Here is a 20631-nt window from a genome sequence, read left to right as displayed (position 1 = left end):
TATTAATTACTTAATTTTTCTAGCCATATATATAGTTTATATATTGATTATACATAACTATACATATATAATACATTAATTATGCATATATTATACCTCTACCTACTATTTTTAATTTAAACGGTTGGGTGAGCGACTATTTGGGTTAATTCTATATTTTATTTAATTCATGTACATGTCACTGTACTTCTTTAAATTAGGATAATTAAATTATCTCTATAAATATTTCATAACTCGATGAACAAATGTTTACCAACAAAAATTATATTTCTTGAAATCACTTGTGAACTTCAAGAAAAACAAATACCAATCCTAATGCAACAAAAGCAGAAAAGGAGAAAATAGTATTCGGACGAGCTTAAACTCTAATCAATAGAGGTTGTTAGCTAGCTCGAAATTTTGAGTATTATTTTTCAAATCAAATTTCTTGTGATTTCTTGTCGTAGTGAAAATAGAACACTGAAATTAGAATGCATGAGGGGAATCAAATTAAAGAGTTTTTATGCAAGAGCTCTATAATCCAACATATTATGCTAGAACTTTTCGTGTTTCAACTAGGATATTTTTGTTCAAATTTTATCTCCGCATAAAATAATGGCTACTTTTTAATGATTTTGCAAATGTTGGGTATTTTTCAATTACCGATCCGAAAACTAACTAGCCCATGCAATTTTCAACATTACTCAAGATAAAAATATCTCGAGTAATGATGAAAATTACTCCCCGCTTCCATCATTAGACAAGAGGGTTGCTCTGATGGTAAGCAACCTCCGCTTCCAACTAAGAGGTTGTGAGTTCGAGTCTCCCTAAGAGCAAGGTGGGAAGTTCTTGGAGGGAAGAATGTCGATGGTCTATTTGGAAACAGCCTCGGACTGGTCATTCAAAAATAGTCAGCATTTGCAAAGTCATTGAAAAATAGCTACTATTTTGTTGCAACAGGGACCAATATATTATACTGGCACTCCAGTATATTATGTTGGAATTCCAGTATACTTATGCTGGAACTCCATTATAATATGCTGGAGTTCCAGTATACTTATGCTGGAGTATTTTCCAGATTTTGAACAGTGTTTTCGTCCAGATTTATCTAAAAACAACAGCCATTCAGACTGCAAGTTTAATAACATGTCGTGCATCAAACATATGCTGTATTATTGTGGAAGTTCCTATAGACATGATAATGAATCCCAAAAGTCCCAGTACTGATAGTACTAAGATTTACTTGGAAATAGACTGCAAGTTCAGCTCTTGGATTATCAAGGACAATTTTTTCTGCAACAATTGATGAAAGCACTCAGAAATGACAAGCGAAAATTGTCCAAAAATAAACGAGAGAACACTAAATCACTCTGCTTTGGCTGCATTCTGCTGCAAATATCTGCAGGGAAAAGAGATACACCAAAAATATCAGATGAAAAGAATATGCTGCAAAATTTTATTTGATTGTAATTGCAAGCACAAACTTCAAAACCACAACACAGTCCTCAAATTCTCTAGGTTCGCAAGAATATTTAAGTAGGTAGTTTCAAGATCATAGATAAGGCTATAACAACTACCCACACCAGATGAGAGAAAGATTGGGGGGGGGGGGGGGATTGCTTGTTGAGGAATAGGTGGCTATGCTAGCTTAAAGTAGCCTAAGCGTCAATTTAGTTTTCCGCATCTAACAACTACTAATACTACTACAACGCCTCAATGCCAAACAAGTTGTGGTCAGCTATATGAATCCTCATCGACCATGTTACTCCCATTTATATTTATCTCAGGCCAATATTATATAAATAAAACTAGAAGTTCTTTATATTTTCTACACACGTATAAATCTTTCACTCCTCGGAAATCATAGGAAACGTAAACAATGACTAAAACATTATCAACTAATAGGTATCTCCTATATAAAACTGTTGGCATCTTTGACAGCAAACTAGAACTGTGAGCATGTTGTCGAGAACTCTGATGCCTGACGGCGCAAGTGCTCATGGGCAAGAAATCAGATGTGTGGGTGAAAACCTTTGGGGTAAAAATTCCCAGCCTCCCTCCACTTTTCCTTAACTTTAATTTTTTTAACCAAATTAGGGAAATAATTCTCAGCACTCTAGCTCCGTTTGGCTATGGACTATGGGACTCTTTCAGTGGTGGAGGTACTGGAGAATAAAGACAGGACAGTGAGAGGGGTTACCTAAAGAATAAATCTTTATCAACCCTTTACCCTCCATTGACTGTATTAGCTTCTAGGAATACTGTTGAGGGAAGTGTAAGTCTATATCATGCGCAGAGGCAAAATGAAATCAGAAAGTAACAGAAAGTTCCACTCTTTTAAGTGCAATTGATCACTTACCCTTGACTTTTTGCCCAACGTGATAGTTGATAGAGTTGCACCGATTCATTCGAGGCATGGCATGCCAGAAGAAGATAATTCCGAGGCTGTACCATCCATGCAAATCTCATGAACAATGCAGAATACACACACATTGCTGCAACACCAGAAGGAGGAGAAGGATGAGGGCCTATATCATTTCAAGTCGACGTTCATTTAAGTACAAATTTTCTACCTGAAGTCATGTTGCCTGATATCATCTCTGGTGGTTTCTGTGTGTCGACCAATCCCTGCAAAGTACATCAATGCAACTCAGTAGAAAGAGTTATATCGCAGGAGACAATAACAGAATTTAAATTTTGTAGTGGATAAACATACTGCAATGACAAATCCCCAGTTGGCAACAGGTCCCCAAAAATGAGTTGTTTTAGGGCCAACAGGGCTGTTCAAAAATGCCTTGAATGCAGCCATGTGTGACAAGCTATATGAAATATCCTGCAATTGTTAAATAACAACAATTGAGACATAAGCCTATGACAATATAGATTGAGTATTGCCAGAAGTGTTAAACATTAGATATCCTGTAAAAAATTGGATACGACTAATATAGCAGCAGCCAAGATAACACATAACGTTCTGAAAGGGGTAAAGCTAAACACATTTACATTTCTGTGACCTGTCAGGAATTAACAATAAGCACTGCGAAACCACCACATCATCATTCACCACCATCACAACTACTACTACGCCTCAATCCTAAGAAAGTTGGGGTCATTGCAACACCACCATCAATGGACAGAATTTTCAAGTTACCAAAAACGAGATTGCAGACAATATCATATAGGAATTTCAAGCTTCTACCACTAATAATGTATCTATCTTTTAGATGCAATATCCAAAGAATCGTGCCTTTTATATTCTTCAATCATGTTCAAATAAATAAAGAAGAAAGCAGCATATGGTGGTATTCGCATTTCCTATAGAACTGTTCCAACCCCAATTTACAACCCACTACGTTTCAACTTGTAATCAAGACCAAAACCAAAAGGATGCTTTGGTTAGAGGTATGAAATACTCATGCTTCTAATACCCTTAAATTCTCTTACTCACAATCCCATGTGTTTATGCCACTGCTTCTGATTTTCCTTTTGATATTGTATTCCGGTGCTTCTGATTTGAACATAGGGTACAGCTATTTAAGAGAGACGATATGAAATCATAATATAGGTATAGAGCTATTTATATAAAAGAAAAGAGGCTACAGACTCTAATGATTTTTCAAGTAAGTTTCTTCTTGGAAGCTAGATTGATTTGTCGAGAAAGTTAATCAGAAAATAGCAAAAAATGATCTTAATGTGTCAATTGTCAATAAGGCAAATATTTTGCAAGTAATTAGCTGCTCTTTCACCAGCTCATCCCGCACCTACCACAGTCACTTGAACCCCATCCCAATTAAGATCACCACCTAATTAAAAACCACCTCCGCAACCATTTACTTCCATCTTCAACTCTACTAAAGGACTAAAATCCTATTCACCACGAACAAGTTACCAACCAAAGAAGGTCCAAAGGACAAGCTTCTATGAAAATACACATGTAGTAGTGAACAAGCACCATCTTTAACATAGCAAAACATTCGCAAATTCACAATTTCGCAATCAAAATAAAATTTTATTAATTCAAAACTCCACACGCATCGTTGGCTATTTGCACCTATCAATCAATTAATAAACTTAGCCTCAATCCTAAACCGTTTGGCGTCTACTACATAAATCCTCTACATCCATTCCACTATATTTGCAAGCCGAAGCTATTTGTAAAGGGTGGTCAGTTGAACACCCTTCGCCAGAAAATTATACTGCGTATATAGGTCAAATATTTCTTTTTATACACACCTTGGCAGAATTAGCCACTGTCATATTTGGGCCAATTTTATTTTTCCCGTTTGCAAACAAGAAACACAAAAGTCAAAATTGAGCAAAAAAATGTCCCCCTCACACCCCCCCCCCCCCAAACCCCCCACCCCAAAAAAAAAAAAACACCCAATCCAGGATGCTGTGGAAAAACTGTTACTTAGATGGGGTGATTTCTTTTTGCTAATTAACCTAATATTATTCGGTTTATAATTCAAAAAATTCATATCCAAACAAAAAAAGATTGCATCTTTCTGTCATCAGAAAAACAGAAATGCAACCATTAGATTAAAATTACAATAAAATTCAAACACCCTTTATTTGTAAATTGACTTTACATCTAAAAATATGACAAAGATTTTACCTTTTATGGAAGATCTGAAACTGAAGGATGATTCTAACAGTGGCTTCGATTGGCGATTGTGTTATGATGGCAAAGTCTACAGGATGGTACTTTAGTGGTTTGGTTGGTGGTCGTCAAAGAATAATTTTTGTATTGGATGCTGTGAGGAACACTGTAACTTCGGTGGTCTTCCCTTCCCTTAATGACACGTTTTATTGACTTACTCGATTATGTGGATTATAATACGAAAATTAAATCATATATATTTGGTTCATTGAACTAACAGCTTGTTTGGATGGTTGTTACATATCGTTTCATAATGTATCGTATTTTACTGTATTGTATTATACTGTATCGTTTGATATATATACAATATTTGGATATATTGTATCGTTTGCCATCATTTTATGATATCACGTACCAGCAATATGAAAAATAAACTTACAATATTATAAAGAAAAGTTATGATACAGGGTAAAATTATTATATAAAAAAGTAGGGTAAATGATAAAATAAAATTATTTAATAATAATGAAGAGTGAGATTGGGAGAAAAAAACAAGGTAACGACGCGACCACACCAAATCGGTCATTACATAAAGTGGCACATTTCATCGTTATGTAACGACAGGTTTAACGATACGATACAACAAAATTTAAGTAACAATCAAAATAAACATCGTATTTAAAGTAACAATACAATACAATACAATACAATGGGTAACGACCATCCAAACAAGCTCTAAAAGTGAGATATAGGAATTTTAATATTCCCTCCGTTCACTTTTACTTGGCACGTTTTGAATTTTTACACCCCTTAAGAAATAATAAATTAAGTGCATAATTTACTGTGATACCTATATAAATTGATGCATATTTTATTGGATTTGAGAAAATGATTTGAAATGAGTAATAAATATTGTGGGTATAATAGGAAAAAAAATGTCTTCTCTTGATTTGCGTAAAGTGACAAGTAAAAATAAAAATTTATTTTTAATATACATGTCAATTAAAAGTGAACGAAGGGAGTATAATATGTAGTATTTGATTTACACAAGGTAAACACTGATAAATTTTAATTTTTAATTTTAACTTTTGACTTTCTAAAAAGTTTTTGGGAGAAGAGATTTGGAGCAGGGCAAGCGTAATAAAAATATAAGTAGTATTATATTAGGGATTGTTTGGTAGGGAAACAAGTTATTTCGTGATTAATTATATCGGGATTAGTTATATCATCCTCCTATAGGGATAAAAAAAATACTCCCGGGATTAATTATGCCACGATTTTATTCCAACCAAATGTAAGATAAACTCATCTCGAATTTAATCACGGGATTAATTATCCCTTATCCCTCGTATCAAACGAACCCTTATAGTGCTAACAACCCTCAGGTTGCTTATACCGGAGTAAGAATTCAACCAAAATAATTTTACATTTATCTCGGAATTATTATTCATTATCCTTGTAACCAAGATTTCATATTTCATATCTCTTATATATTGTTGCTGTTTTATTACGCATTTTTACATAACTAATGTATCATCTCCTATTGCTTCTTTTGAGCCGAGGGTCTCCTGGAAACAGCCTCTCTACCCTTCGGAGTAGGGGTAAGGTCTGCGTACATACTACCCTCCCCAGACCCCACTTGTGGGATTATACTGGGTCGTCGTTGTTGTTGTTGTATCCTTGTAACCAAGCGACCACTTTAATAGTTTTCAAATAATGTGATCTCTTGTTTACATGTTGGGATTTTTCTTCAATATTTTACTGAGTTAATAAATGCATAGTAAAATTCATGGAGTCACTAATTTTCGAGCTAGTATTGTAACATCATAATTTGAATTGTAATCTTTTAATCACTAGATTGTCTTTTAGACAAATATTTGGATTTCAAAAGGGTATTATGAAGCCTAGTTTTCCTTTTTTTAAACTTAGCATTATGTAGTAATAAGAGTATTAGCAGTAGTATAGAGGTTTTGCTGTTGAAGTTACTTTTTGTTATGGTATTCGTAACAAGTATCTTTTCTCTTCATATTTTATATAATATCCTAGTTTAATTGCCAAACAAAAAAATAAGAATAAGAAATCAATAATCCAAAGTAGTGAACTCTTTGGGGTCTTTTGGTTGGAAATAAGTTATCCCGAGATTATTTATCCTCGGACTAGCTATCCCACCCTATGGCCTCCTATAAGAATAAAAAGAACACTACAATCCTGGGATAATTATTTATACCGTGATTTTATCCCAACCAAACATGGGATAAACTCATCTCAAATTTAATTTTGGGAATTATCCCTTAAACCTCGTACCAAACGAGCCCTTTAAGACTGCAGCAGATGTGATCATTAGTTTTTAAAAAGATAGATCTATAGGCTCTCTTAGTATATTTTTGTTTGCTAAAAAAGAGGGCAGCCCTAAACTTGTGTTAGAAAAATGGTTTTATAAAAGGAATTTGTTGTAGTTAATGGTTTGGGTTGTCTTGCCTAGTAATATGATAGGCGCCATCACGACCGGAAGTTTATACTTTAAAATAGCACAGTCTAGCAAGTTTTTGGACTGGTCATTCAAAAATAACCAGCGTTTACCAAGTCATTGAAAAATAGCCACTATTTTGCTGCAACAGAGATCGGTCCAGTAATCTTCCACCATACGCAGCGTCCGTAGAAGGACCGAACCACAAGAGTCTATTGCACATAGCCTTATGCTAAAGTAAAGAGTAAATATTTTGGATCAGTATTGGCCAACTAACCCTATTCCAATTGACTCAAAGTATGAGTTTGCAATATCATATAATGAAACTAAGCAACAAATAATAAGACAAGATAGGGTTGCTCGATGGTCAGTACCCCAACTTACAACCCTATGGTCATGGGTTCGATTTACCAAAGGAGCAATAGCTCCAACAAAGGGGATCAAAGGGGAGTGGAATCAAAAAAAAAGAAAAAAGTACACGAGCACGTAAAGAATAACTAAATTTTGATAATGCTGACAAAGTTTACAATTCCAGAGAATGATTGATGGCTGCTGGTAAAACCAGCATCTTGATTGTATTCTTCCCTAATGATAGAGCATTATTAAAACAATCGCGCAAATCGTCATCACAGGCAATCCATATATAATCATTATCTTCATCCATATATTTTGTTCTAAATTTTCCAATTGGTAGCTGCAATCTTTTATCCAATTCCTTGTCCAAATCTTCTTTTCTTGAGAATGAGTACAGCTTAAACTTCATCATATCATCTCCATATGTAGCCTTTACTGTGATGCTGCTGCTGCTGCTATTCCCATGATTTTCATGTGTTGAAGTAGTTGCTGAAGTTATTGCCTTCTTCTTCTTTGGAAGCATATTTAATGGCTGGTAATCTGACTCGCCGAGTGTCTTCTTTCGTTTTGATAATGGCCACCTTCGAATACCATATTTTCTGCATAATCGCTTCAGTGTAGACCGACTAACTGAAACAAGCAAAAGAAACAAAGTTCAACTTCTATACATTGCACTGTAATGATATATTTATGTTGTCAGGTCACCTAAAAGATAACTATAGGTAATTGTCCATAATAAGGGAAATTAGTAAGCTGGATAATAAGACAAACAACCTGCTACAACATGTTAATTACACTGAAAGTATAAAGTTGTTTACGTCGTAAGTTTACATAAGTTAAAATTTAAAGAAAAATTGCTTGGAAATTAATTCCTGTGGCCTCATGCAAAAAGGTTTCCTAATAGACAAGGTTATTGATTTGTGGGAACCAACTTATATAGAATCCATTGGAAGACCTTTGTATTTATTTAAGTTTGTAATGTGCCCCTCGCGTGCAGGCCTGACTTTTTTTCTTGGACCAAAAACAACGCGTTTCTTTATACATTTTGTTTCTTTAAGTCCGCAATGAAGGCTGTGATTAGGGCAGCCTGGTGCACAAAGCATCCCACGTTCTCGCAGGGTCCAGGGAAGGGCTGCACCCTAAGGGGTGTGATGTAAGCAGCCTACTCTGATGCAAGCATCAGTGGCTGATTCCATGGTTTGAACCCGTGATATATAGGTTACACGGAGAAACTTTACCGTTGCTCCAAGGTTCCCCTATATGAAGGTTGTGTGATGCCAGGTTAAAATGCTACCGGGCGGCCATCTGTGCAGCCAAATCAATATATTCTTTTTTTGTACCTAAAAAAAGGTTGGAATGAAAAAGAAAAGAACTTACCCTGAAGGCTTTCAGCTGCATCAGAGAGGTTTTTGTTAAAATGTTGTTTGAGATCATCATAGTTTACAGTGTCTTTAGTTCTTGTTCTGCTTTCTTTCTGAAAATGAGTAACACTGACACATTGCTTCTCTGAAATAACTTGTATATCAGTATTTAAGACATCGGACTGAACCATAATTTGTTGCTGTCCATTATCCACCGAGTTTTGAATTGTGCACTCAGATATAGCTGCATACGAAAATAAAGTTATCGTCATTGATTTCAGCAGCAGCATTTGTTAGTCCTTCAAAATTTTGATGGAAAACATGATAACTGCCTGAATAACTAACAACAAGTATTTTGATTCTACCTTCTTTCTCGGTGTGATTTTCGTTGCCTTTCATTAGCCAGTTCCTCCTCTCCTCATCGCACAAGACTTCTGGCATAAACAGACTTTCTCTAGTTTGACATATATGAAAATAATCCACATTCTTATCTGAATACGCTTTGATAACTTGAACACTTGAATCATGTCCTAGTTCTTGACCAGAAGCAAATTTGAAGTTCTGAAAATGTTGTCCCATTGTAGACAAAATTGATCCGAGCAAGATTTCTGGATCTCCGTTATCAGGGGGAAGAAACAGCTCCAGTATGTAGACTTCAACGCCATTTTTCAAACAAATAGCAAAAGAACTAGTTAATCCACACCAGCGCGCATAATGTACCAATGGATACTCAATTATGCTGAATTCAGTTATGTTCTCGCAATAGCACAATTTTCCAGAAAAAAATGCTTTCCCAACAACCCCCTGATCTTTCTGCAAAGGTTGTAACTTAGAAATGTCCCGGAAACATAGCATATCATCGTAATAATAATCGTCATAAACATGGTCATTAGCATCCATTTCCTCATCTGCAACATAGTACACTTCATTACTAGCAGAAATGACATGCTCAGTGCAGCCCCTATACATGCCATTGTGGTCCATTTCCAAATTCTTACACGGAATCCAAACTCGAACGAATGGCAACTTGTGTGTTTCCCGCACGATTTTTAACATCCTTTTGATTTCCTCCCTGTCACTTTGTTTCCCTTCTTGTACCTGCTTAGACAGGAGTATTGTTCATATGAAAAGTACTAATCCTGAGATGGATGAATGATCAAAAGTATGAATTTCAACTTACTTTTCTACCTTTTTGGAGATATAATTTAGGACATTTGAGATCTACTCCCTGCAAAGAGATCAAAATATTAGTACAACAACAAACCCAGTGTAATCCCACAAGTGGGGTCAGGGGAGGGCAATGTATACGCAATCTTACCCCTGCCCTGAGAAGGTAGATAGGTTGTTTCTGATAGACCCCTCGGCTCAAGGAAAGATGAAAAAAGAAGCAGTAGCAGCAAGCAATAACACCAGCAAGATAGTAAAAACGAAGCGAAAGAAACAACAACAAGGTAATAAGAAAATTGAAGCTTGGAAAGTACAAAATCTACTAGCTAATCTAATGCTTGAAACTCTATGGAACCTTAAAATGAGAGTGAAACGCCAAAAAACTTGTGTCTACTAACTTAAAATTCTATATCTGTATCCATACAAAAGCTACAAATTAGGAGATAGGGCGAACCTCAAGCGCGTTTAGTACTTTTTCAACTTCATAAGTCAAGTAGCCACCTTTCCAAACTGTAACAAGTTCAATCACACCAACACATTTTTTCCCAATAGGTTCAAACACAGGCAGAGCCAAATATGTCCGGACACCACACCGGACAGCATGATCCCTAATTGGGAACTCTTCGTTCGTATAGTATCCCACATGAGTACTTGATTCTGGCAATTTTTCCTGGAAAACTCGTGCAGGCGGACCAAAAAGATGCACTTTTTCTGTTCCTTGTTCGCCACTTTCACCCTTATTATTAACACTATATTTATAACCTTGACAGTGCTTCCTATACCAACACAGTCCTTTATATAGATATCTAAGACCAAATGGTTGTCCTGCAGTTGTTAAAAAGTTCCTACCTTCAATCTTTTCCAGCCCCCAAAACTGTAGTAGAATTACTTGGGATGTTTCTATTCTCTGAAGTGCTGCTTTAATCTTTTGCTTTACAGCTTCAAGAAAGACATAAATCAGAAATCCCAAAATATAGTATGAAAAATAAGCAAGTTTATGTTCTATGCACTACAAATCATGTTAAGCCGACGTATAAAAAATGTAACGGACAAGAGGGGTTGCTCCGATGGTCAGCACCTCCAGCCTTCAACATGTGGGTTCGAGTCACCAAAGGAGCAATAGCTCCAATAAAGGAGATCAACGGGGAATCAAAGGGGAAGGGAATTTAAAAAAAAATGTAACTTATCATGACAAACCTAATAACATAACATAGAAAGTAAAGTAATAATAATCTGCTATAACCAGTTAAATTGCACTAATAGTGTAAAATTTCTTCACACTATCAGAAGTAAAAATGGCAGGCCGGGTCGCAAGTCATCTCGCATTAATGCAGGATCGGGGAAGGACCGCATCCTAAGGGGTATGATATAGACAGCCTACTAAGCAGGGGCGAAGCTATATTACCCTAAGGGTGGTCAATCTTTGTCGAAAAATGAGACAGCGTATATAGGTAAAATATTACGTTTTAGAGGTATATACCATATATTGAAACACGCTTTCTTTAAAAAGAAAAAATCGACTTCTTTCAAGTTTGAACAACCTTACGGAAATTTCTAGCTTCGCTGACTCTAAGGCAAGCATTAGTGGCTGCTTCGACGGCTCGAACTACAGGTCACACGGAGACAACTTTATCATTGCTCCAAGGCTCCCCTTCGGTGCATATAACTTAAATCCAAATCACAAAAAGAAAGAATAGGGGATTGAAACTACTTACATGTTTCTATAAGATTATTGGTAAAGTTAGATTCAGTTTCATTATTGCTCCAGAAAACCATCAAATGGAAATTAGAACGTTCTTCTGAACAGGATAGTGATTCTCCCATATAATTCTTGAACTCAGACGAGGTATATACTTCGTAAACAACATCATCATTGACAGGAAACTGAGATTTCTCAATCCCTTGCATCCTACTGTATTTGCAAGCAATCAAAAGGAATATTTGTTTAAAAAGATATTGTCTTTTTTAAACTGATCAAAAAGGAAAAAAATTTAGTCGAATTCATAGATTATAGTAACTCAGGCTAGCTGCCTTGTTTGACTTAGTTCTTACATCTGCAACAAGTCTACGATTTCTTAGATTTTAAGATATTGGTTCACTGAATTCTGGACACGTGTCATTCATTTTTTTTTTCCGTTGGTTGATTTTACTTCGAAGTTGTCAAATCCTTTAGTTCTAATCATCCACGGTTCAACTTTCAAATATTAATTATCTCGGAATTAATTATCCTAAAACTAGTTATATCAAATTCACATGGATTAAAAAAACATTATAGTTTCGTTTGGTTGGAAAGAAGTTATTTCAGGATTAGTTATTCAACCTTTTTGTGGAGATAAAAAAACACTACAACTCCGGATAACTAATCTCGGAATTAATTATACCGCAATTTTCAACAACCAACATGGGATAAACTCTTCTTAAATTTAGTTCCGGAATTAATTATTCCTAATCCGTCATATCCAGGATAACTAATTTCAAAATTAATTATACTACCATTTTATCTCAACCAATGAAATAAACTCATCTCAAATTTAATTCCGGAATTAATTATCTTGTATACCTCGTACCAAACGAGCTAGAGTTTTGTGATCGCAACAAACCTAGGAGGCTAGGACGTTTTAATTAACATGCAGATAGTACGACTTCTCATTTTGTTACGACAGTACTTCTAGGTTCCAACCAATTAATTATGCATCACTCTGAAAATAATTGAGATAAGCTAATATGAATCTTTTTTGTTCATATAAAAACATATCAAATGGAAAAATAGAATTTGCATAGTGAACAAAAAAGAGGTGGAAGTTACACCAACAAAAATAAAAACTTATAGCCTTAGGCTTACAACAAGAATACAATTGAAAAAGGAAACTAAATAAGAGGTGGAAGCTACACCAACAAAAGCAAAAAACTTATTTCCCTAGACTTACAACAAGAATACATTTAAAAAGGAAAACTTTCTACAATTTCAGATGAGCTGCCATAAACAAAACCTACACTCCACATGGACAAAACCCTAAGCGCTACAAGAATGGTTTTTACTAGTTTTATATATTTACAACCTAATTCTAAATCATTCACCTGAGCTCTCACAGGAGCTCCCAAGGTTGGGCATTATATCATGAACCAACAACCTTACTACGTTGCTGCCCGATGATCTTGAGATATCGACACATTCCTGCAGGTCTGCATCACACGCAATTAAAACCCACTCATGGTCATCGTCGAGGTACTTGATATCGAAAGTCCCCATCTCTAACTTTAGCCTCTTGGCTACTTCCTCCTTCAACTTAAATATACCAGAACTTAAAAGAAGTCGAAATCTTATGATGTCTTCCCTATACGTTGCTTTTATTGTAACGGATGTTACTTCAGGCCTGGTAGAAAACTGTGGCATATTCTCAGCAGGAAGAGAAACTTGATCCTTAGCAATTCCATTAGAACACGGTGGGTTAGTCCAACTGTATTCGGGGACACGGTCATCAAACATAGCATCTCCAGCCGGACAAAGATTTCTCAGATCATGTGAACTCCCTGCATCCTCAACTAGCATTCCCCCAAATAGTTGCTGGGTGTGTTCTGGAATATAAGGCCCAGGCATTAGGAATGCAGTGGATAAATTGATTTCTCCTGTGGTCGGACGAGCTGGTTCCGAAGAGCCACCCACTTTTACAGACGACTCCTGTGTAGGTGAATTAACCAACTCATTCTGAGGGGAAGATTCATTTGCAGGGAAAGGACTACCTTGGCATGAACCATGGGAGGTAGGTGTCCCTGCACTCTCTTCTCTCGAGCCACTACCCGTTCTGGACCTATGTGACCCTTCACGCACAAAACCATTCTGCTTCGGAGAGAGCTCTTCATTCCCAATAATCCTACTTTCCAGCATTTGATTTGAGGGTTCGGCTTCTTCATGACGTCCTGGCATTCCCTGGTTGGAGAGCTCATTCTTCTCTTCATGGTACTCGGAAGCATTACACGGTGAACCATTCATGCCTGCAGGCCAAGAAATAGAACCAACAGCAACAGGAAGTGAATTTGGTGCAAGAGAAGTCAGGCTGAATGTTCCATCAGCTCCTTGCACTGATTCAATTACACGTTTTAGCTTTGAAAGGGACCGGTTAACCTTGTTTATCTTGCGAGATGGCCATCTGGAGATCCCATGCTGCCTGCAAATGCGCTTCATTGTAGTTGGACAAACTGTATATGCGAGAACATTAACGAGAATAGTCAAATCCGCAATGACATGGTAAAGGACAAAATGCACATTTAATTAAGGAAAAAATAGTGAAGGATAAGTTCCTAATAATTTGAAAAACATACCACCAAGACTCTTCGCAGCATCCTTGAGACTTCCAGCAAAATACTGTTGCAAAACCTCTAAGCTTATTGTTTTCTCAGCTTTTCCACGTTTTCTCTCTGATTTCTTACCAATGCCTTTATTCTCAGAGAAAGAGGCATGATTATGGGCTTCAGCTGTACCATTTACGCCCTCTGCAACTTTTGCAACATTCAATTCCACAGGGGACTCTTGCTCTTCCATTAGATCGGGAGGCACCCTTCCATTTACTACACTAGCAGGCTGAGGAAGAGATTTGGTTGTTGGCACAGATTCAAGCCTAGAACCAAGTTTATCTTCCGTGGATGCTTTGATAACCTCAACTGAACCCCAGTCATGCTCAAGTTCCTCCCCAGAAGCAACCCTAAGACTCCTAAAGTGCTGCTTCATCGTCAATAAGAGTGAGTTCAGCAAAGCTAGCTGGTCATTGTAGTCTCCATCGTTTGGTGGCAGAAAAAACTCTAAAATGTAATCATCATTGCCAGTGTAAGTGCTCCTTAAGCAGATTGCAAAACAGCTGGACAACCCAAACAAACGTGCATAGTGCACCAAAGGGTACTCCGTTTTGCAAAATAGCCTTATATCTTCACAGAAACATGATTTTTGAGAGGCATATGCCCTTCCAGCTACTCCCTGTCCCTTTTGTAAGTGATGCTCGGCACAGGCTTCACGAAAACCCCACATGTGAGCATCAACCACATAAAATGAAACATCTGTTGTGGACATACAGACCTGTCCCATGCAGCTTCCATCAAAGCTACTGCAACTCTTTTTCAACCCACCGCCATCAGCCAGAACACTGCGATGCCTGCATGGAACCCATGTCTGAGCCAGAGGCAATTTATAAGTTTCACATACAGCTGTTAATATCTCCAAGATCTCAACCAATGCATTCTGCCGACCTTCATTACAGATCTGGTTCATAGAATACCCAACGACATAGACTTGTTCAGACAACAAAGAACAACAACTTAGATGAGATGTGTCCAGAATTTTATTTTTGCTCACCTGAGTGTTTGGGTGGTCCAATATCTCTGAACTTTTCAGATTCACTGCCTGCAGAAAAACTGAAATCACTTAAAAAAGGAGCTCATCTTCAATGTAGAAAAAAAGGACTGGAAAAGCTATGCATTTGGGTTACATGATGATGCATCTTACTGATAAAAAAGATGATAACTACTTAAGTACATATCAAAATAGTTAAAAAAAACTAGATGATAATTTGATATCCTATGCAGTGAAGAGCGCATGCTCTAATGCATCTTCATGAACTGGCAAAACTATCAAAATTTCCTATTCACTGCAGGAAGGGAAGCAATCGATTACATGCACATGGAAGGAAAAGACAGATGTGATCTTGAACAGGGAGACTCCAGTTCATCAGAACACATCTAACAGAGTCACAAAATCTCCAAAAGAATGATGAATACACTAATAGAAATACTTTCAGAAGTCCTTTACCAGCTTTTGTTCACCACAAGAAAGAAACTTCCCCTCCAGTCTGTGATTCTAGCATACAACTACTGACACAGCTTTATAGTATATACTTACAGGTTACATGAGATTCATTCTTCATCTCATCATGTACTTAATTAAATTTGACATCGGGTTATTCATCCAGATTCCCTAAAAACTTTGGACAGTGGCTTGTTGATCGTCCACCAGTATGAGATTCTGGCACCAATATGCAGCAATCACAAGCAAGATACAGGTTTTCAAGAACCGCCTCCTTTAGTTGTTCTTTTATGAGTTGAAAAGATACTTTAAAATGACTGCTAGAAAGATGATACGGCGAGCCAGAAGAACTTCAGCTAAGTCTATCCACTAAAATTTTAGCTGTTCCTTTAACACAAATGTGCACTTCTGTAAAAAGCATATAATGATGTATGGCGTAGTGCTTAAAATTTGGAAATCTTTTCGCCACTTTGATCTATGAATATAACCTCAGACAGTAACGAGTATGACAAGATTAATAATAATTTAGCATTCAAACACCACAGAATTGGCGCAGCAGACAAGCTATCGAGTGTCAGTGACCAATTAGTCAGAGAGATATGTAATAGAAAGGGTACAAGAGCCAACCTCAAGTGCTTTGCATACTCTATCAACTTCAGGAGCATAGTTGATTTTCTGGGAGGTCATTATGATCTCCAGTACACCAACACAAGACTGACCAGATGGTTCAAATACTGGCAACGCCAAAGTTCCTCGAACATTGTAATGCAGGGCGTGATTAAGACGAGGGAACTCTTTACTGGAATAATACTGCACATTTGGAGTCCATTCTGGCAACTTTTTCCGGTAGACACGGCCTGGAAGTCCTAGAACTCCATCAGTCTCCCCATCCACAGCAAACATATACATCAACGAAACCATTCGATACTGATGAAGCCCGTTACAGTCGGGGTCAAGAACAAAGGGTTGCCCTGAAGTTGTAAGCATGTAACGACTGCCATTCTTAACAGGTGCCCAGACCTGAGCTAACACTCGTTCTCCTGTTGATTCTTTTAAGTATCGAAGTGCCTGTGTCATCCTCTCCTTGATTATACAAGACCCATCCATACAATCTAAAGGGGTTAATCCCATAATTGGCGGAGGGATTCTTTTCTTATCATCAGCGACAGACAAAGCTTCAGCTGCTGCCTCATGATCGCCAGTATCTGCTCCAAACACAAAAGGATATTAATCTTTCGTTGGTGTCAACAGCAAAATGATGTCAATTCCACTTCACTTAGAGAAACAACAACAGCTAGGACTTAATCCCAAAAATAGTTCGGAGTCAAATATATAAATCATCTAATCCACTTTGCGTGCACATAAATCAAAGAAGCCTACATAAATCAGTCGGTATAGCTAGTCCAAGGGAGTTTATTTGTAGAAAGACTATTGCAATCCATAATAACATTCACACATACATAAACAAGTGCTTGTACATCAAATATGGGTATTATTGGACAAAAACCTACACAAAGAGTGACAACTTAGTTTAGGTCAATGTTTAAAGTATGAAAGAATAACAAGTTCAAGTTCAAAAGAGAAAAAATGCATAGTCTGATCTTGTGCTAGATCTTTTTGTGTTTTTATGACAATGGTATGAGGACCAACTTGCGCGCACATCAACTATTCCACCGGGTACCTGCTACCACCCCTCAAAACTCGTATTGGGCAACTCTATCAACCAAAACTTAGACAGATTGGAAAGAAATCACTAGTGTTTATTGCTTCGGCTGAAATTTAAATCTGATACCTCACGGTTGTCCTCTCCCACCTCATAGGTCAATGTTTTAGGACAAAACTTGTTATAGCGCAATCTTAAGCTTATAGTGTTGAACTAACCAAGAGAAAGCCCAATTTTTTCCGCAATTAAACTACATAACTAATATAACTCGTACTGTTTTATCATGAACTGAGCTAAAAGAATTGTTACTACTACTTTCTTTCTCTTCAAAGAGTCAATAAAATTTTTGTGAAGTCAACTAATTCCACACATAGTTCCAAAAATGTTGGAAACAACAAGTATAATAAGCCTTAGGCTTACAAGTAAGAAATCTAGGGTAGCTAGAGAGGCGGAGACTGGCGGTGGAGAGAGCATTTCCGGTAGACGGCTTATTATCTTCATTTTCATCAGAAAAAGCCCAAAGAGGAGAACAAGGCTGTTCAGAAGCAGTAGTCGATACGAGAAACGGCGACATATGATTATTAGAAGCAGCTGCAGCCGCAAAGATCTGATCGAATGACCAGGAAGCATCGAGATCCAAATCGAGATCCATCATCAACGACGGCTCTCTTTGATTTTGATTCTCAGCCGCCACCGTATGCTGCGTCGTCGTCGTCGTCGTCGTTGTCCGCGGCGGCGGAGTGAGAAAGTCCTTTGGCTTTGAACGGAACATGTGATTCATTTCTTCTTCCGGCTCCGACATTGAAATGGTGATGATAATGATGAGTTTCTCTCTCTATATGTATTTGAATGTATGTGGCGAGAAGCGAAGAGTTACAAAGATGACGAAGAGGATGACGATAACGGTTAAGGGAAATTGCGGACTGTGATTCCATTGAGAATTGGAATCTAATGTAGCTGTAATATTACTTACTATATTTGTGCCCAAGTTTTATCCATATAACAATTGCAAAGAAATTATTCTCTGCACCACTTTCCACCTTACTACGATATATACTCTTCTCACCAAAATATCCTAAATAAAATTCTAGATATGGGTATTCGGGTACACAAAATATTTTGCGTTCAAGGAGGATTCCGAAACTCTTTTCAAAGTTTAAATAAAATTCTAAATATGGGCATTCTGGTACACAAAATATTTTGCGTTCAAGGAGGATTCCGAAACTCTTTTCAAAGTTTAAGCCTCAGCAATCTTATACTAGCATGTTTGGCCAAACTGCAAAAATCAACTTATTTTGAGAAGTATTTTTTCTCAAAAGTACTTTTGGCGAGAAACAGTTTATGTTTGGCTAATTAATTTGAAAAATACTTCTGAGCAGCAATTAGAGTTTGGCCAAGATTTAGAAACTGCTTCTAAGTGTATTTTTCTCTAAAGTGCTTTTGAAGAGAAGCTATTTTTTTTTACTTCTCCAAAACTGCTTCTGCTTTTCTTTAAAAGCACTTTTTTCCTTCAAAAAACTTGGCTGAACACCTCAATTTTGGGAAAAAACACTTCTGGCTTAAAGAAAGTACTTTCGGCTCAAAAAAAGCTTGGCCAAACAGGTTATTAGTTTACTCCCATGTAGCCGGCCATAACCGTGTCGGGAGCCAAAGGTTGTTGGCCTTTCACTAATTCGAACATAAGTGTGAACTTTTTGCAAGTTTTAGCAAAATTGTGCTACGTCCAGCAGTTGCACCCCATTGGCACTCACAAAATGTCATGCGGAACGGTACTCCTCCAATAATGCATCGATCCTTTCGACTATCTGCCCTAGCGGAAAGGGAATGAAGACTCGTGGAGAAGTTCAGCTTTGATTTGACCGCAAGAGTAGAAGTAAGATATTAAAAGGCAATGTCGACATCCTAACTAGATGCAAGCGTTTGTGGCTGATTCTACGGCTTGAACTCGTGACCTATAGGCCACATGGAAATAAACTTTAACATTATTCGCTCAACTCACTAATACGATATTCGAAATCCACTAATCAAAAATTAATTTAAAGTTGAGATCATTAAGGGGATTGCAAAATTAATTCAAACTCACACTACATATATTGGCTTGCGTATTTGAAATTCATTGATCAACTCCTCTTGATTAATTTAAATTTGTATCGCATAGAAATCGTTAAAAGGAAAAACGTATTAAGAGAAGAATTGCTTTCTATCAAAAGAATAATATTTTCAGGACTTGAATTTAAAATTTTTAGTTAAAATATAAATAAAAAAATCCATGCATCTCATCACATATTTGGTAGTTCGAGATCCTTTAGTAAATTACAAAAGATTCCACCATTTCCTTTATACTTTCTTAGTTGTTGGAAAGTTTACGCAAATAAGTGAAGATTCTGTCTAATTGTAGATAGGCCGTTTATTATAGCCCGTTTGGCCGCAAAAATCAGTTTATTTTGAGAAGTGTTTTTTTATAAAAGTACTTTTGGTGAGAAACATTATTTGTGGTTGGATAATTAGTTTGAAAAGCACTTCTGAGCAGCGATTAGTGTTTGGCCAAGCTTTAAAAAATTGCTTCTAAGTGTATTTTTCTCAAAAATGTTTCTCAAAAAGTGTTTTTGGAGAGAAGCTACTTTTTTCTGCTTCTCCAAAACTACTTCTGTTTCTCCTCAAAAGCATTTTTTCCTTCCAAAAGTTTGGCCAAACACCTCAATTTTTAGCCAAAGTAATTTTGGCTAAAAAAAAAATACTTTTGGCAAACAGGCTATTAATCACTTGTTTCTATAGCCTTACGTAAAAGGAATTTTCAGAAACTACTATTGTTTAGTAGCTATTAACTTTCTATAGTTATAATATATATATATATAATTACTTCCTATAGCTATTATTTAGTTGTTACGGTAGTGTAGTTGTATTCATGAATACAGCAGCAAAAAGCGCTTAAAAATCAGGGTAGTCCAGCTATGCGCGCATGTATTTATATGTATCCGCGCCATATATTCATGAATACAGCAGCAAAAAAGCGCCTAAAATCAGGGCAGTCCGGCTGTATGCGCATGTATTTACATATATTCGCGCGTCATGAATACAATAGTAAAAAGGCTTAAAATCAGGGCAGCTCAGCTGTATTCACATGTATTTACATCATGTATTCATGAATATAGTAACAACAATCACCTTAAAAATAGGTATGTCCAACTGTCTAAGAGAGAGAAAAAACATATATAGTATATTGCATGCCTTATTTCATACCTCAATAGT

General features: G+C 36.7%; 3 protein-coding genes across 4 annotated transcripts; all 3 read right to left on the bottom strand.

Moving 5' to 3' along the window:
* Positions 1 to 1131: 1131 nt before the first annotated feature.
* LOC104223941 (mitochondrial pyruvate carrier 1-like) lies at positions 1132 to 4758 on the bottom strand. The gene is made up of 5 exons (XM_009775481.2): positions 4595 to 4758; positions 2696 to 2812; positions 2553 to 2607; positions 2339 to 2474; positions 1132 to 1378 (listed from the first exon to the last, which is right to left on the bottom strand). Exons 2-5 carry the CDS (start codon positions 2786 to 2788, stop codon positions 1345 to 1347), a joined length of 318 nt encoding a protein of 105 aa, XP_009773783.1. The 5' UTR covers positions 2789 to 2812; positions 4595 to 4758; the 3' UTR covers positions 1132 to 1344.
* Positions 4759 to 7533: 2775 nt separating this feature from the next.
* LOC104223940 (protein NLP6-like) lies at positions 7534 to 11974 on the bottom strand. Of its 2 annotated transcripts, XM_009775479.1 has the most exons (7): positions 11644 to 11974; positions 10383 to 10867; positions 9942 to 9989; positions 9760 to 9859; positions 9127 to 9669; positions 8778 to 9005; positions 7534 to 8030 (listed from the first exon to the last, which is right to left on the bottom strand). In XM_009775479.1, exons 1-7 carry the CDS (start codon positions 11834 to 11836, stop codon positions 7570 to 7572), a joined length of 2058 nt encoding a protein of 685 aa, XP_009773781.1. In that variant the 5' UTR covers positions 11837 to 11974; the 3' UTR covers positions 7534 to 7569. The 2 variants fall into 2 exon arrangements, with proteins under 2 accessions (XP_009773781.1, XP_009773780.1); XM_009775478.1 differs by having other exon boundaries at positions 9127 to 9859.
* Positions 11975 to 12709: 735 nt separating this feature from the next.
* LOC104223939 (protein NLP6) lies at positions 12710 to 18345 on the bottom strand. Its single transcript, XM_009775477.2, has 5 exons — positions 17803 to 18345; positions 16347 to 16924; positions 15273 to 15320; positions 14249 to 15179; positions 12710 to 14125 (listed from the first exon to the last, which is right to left on the bottom strand). The coding sequence occupies exons 1-5, from the start codon at positions 18182 to 18184 to the stop codon at positions 12999 to 13001; spliced, it is 3066 nt and encodes a 1021-aa protein (XP_009773779.1). The 5' UTR covers positions 18185 to 18345; the 3' UTR covers positions 12710 to 12998.
* Positions 18346 to 20631: the final 2286 nt, after the last annotated feature.

This window comes from Nicotiana sylvestris, chromosome 8 (assembly GCF_000393655.2).
Source record: "Nicotiana sylvestris chromosome 8, ASM39365v2, whole genome shotgun sequence".
Classification (NCBI taxonomy): Eukaryota; Viridiplantae; Streptophyta; class Magnoliopsida; order Solanales; family Solanaceae; genus Nicotiana; species Nicotiana sylvestris.
Note: the sequence above shows the minus strand (reverse complement) of the source record. Positions and strands in the feature narration are given on the sequence as shown.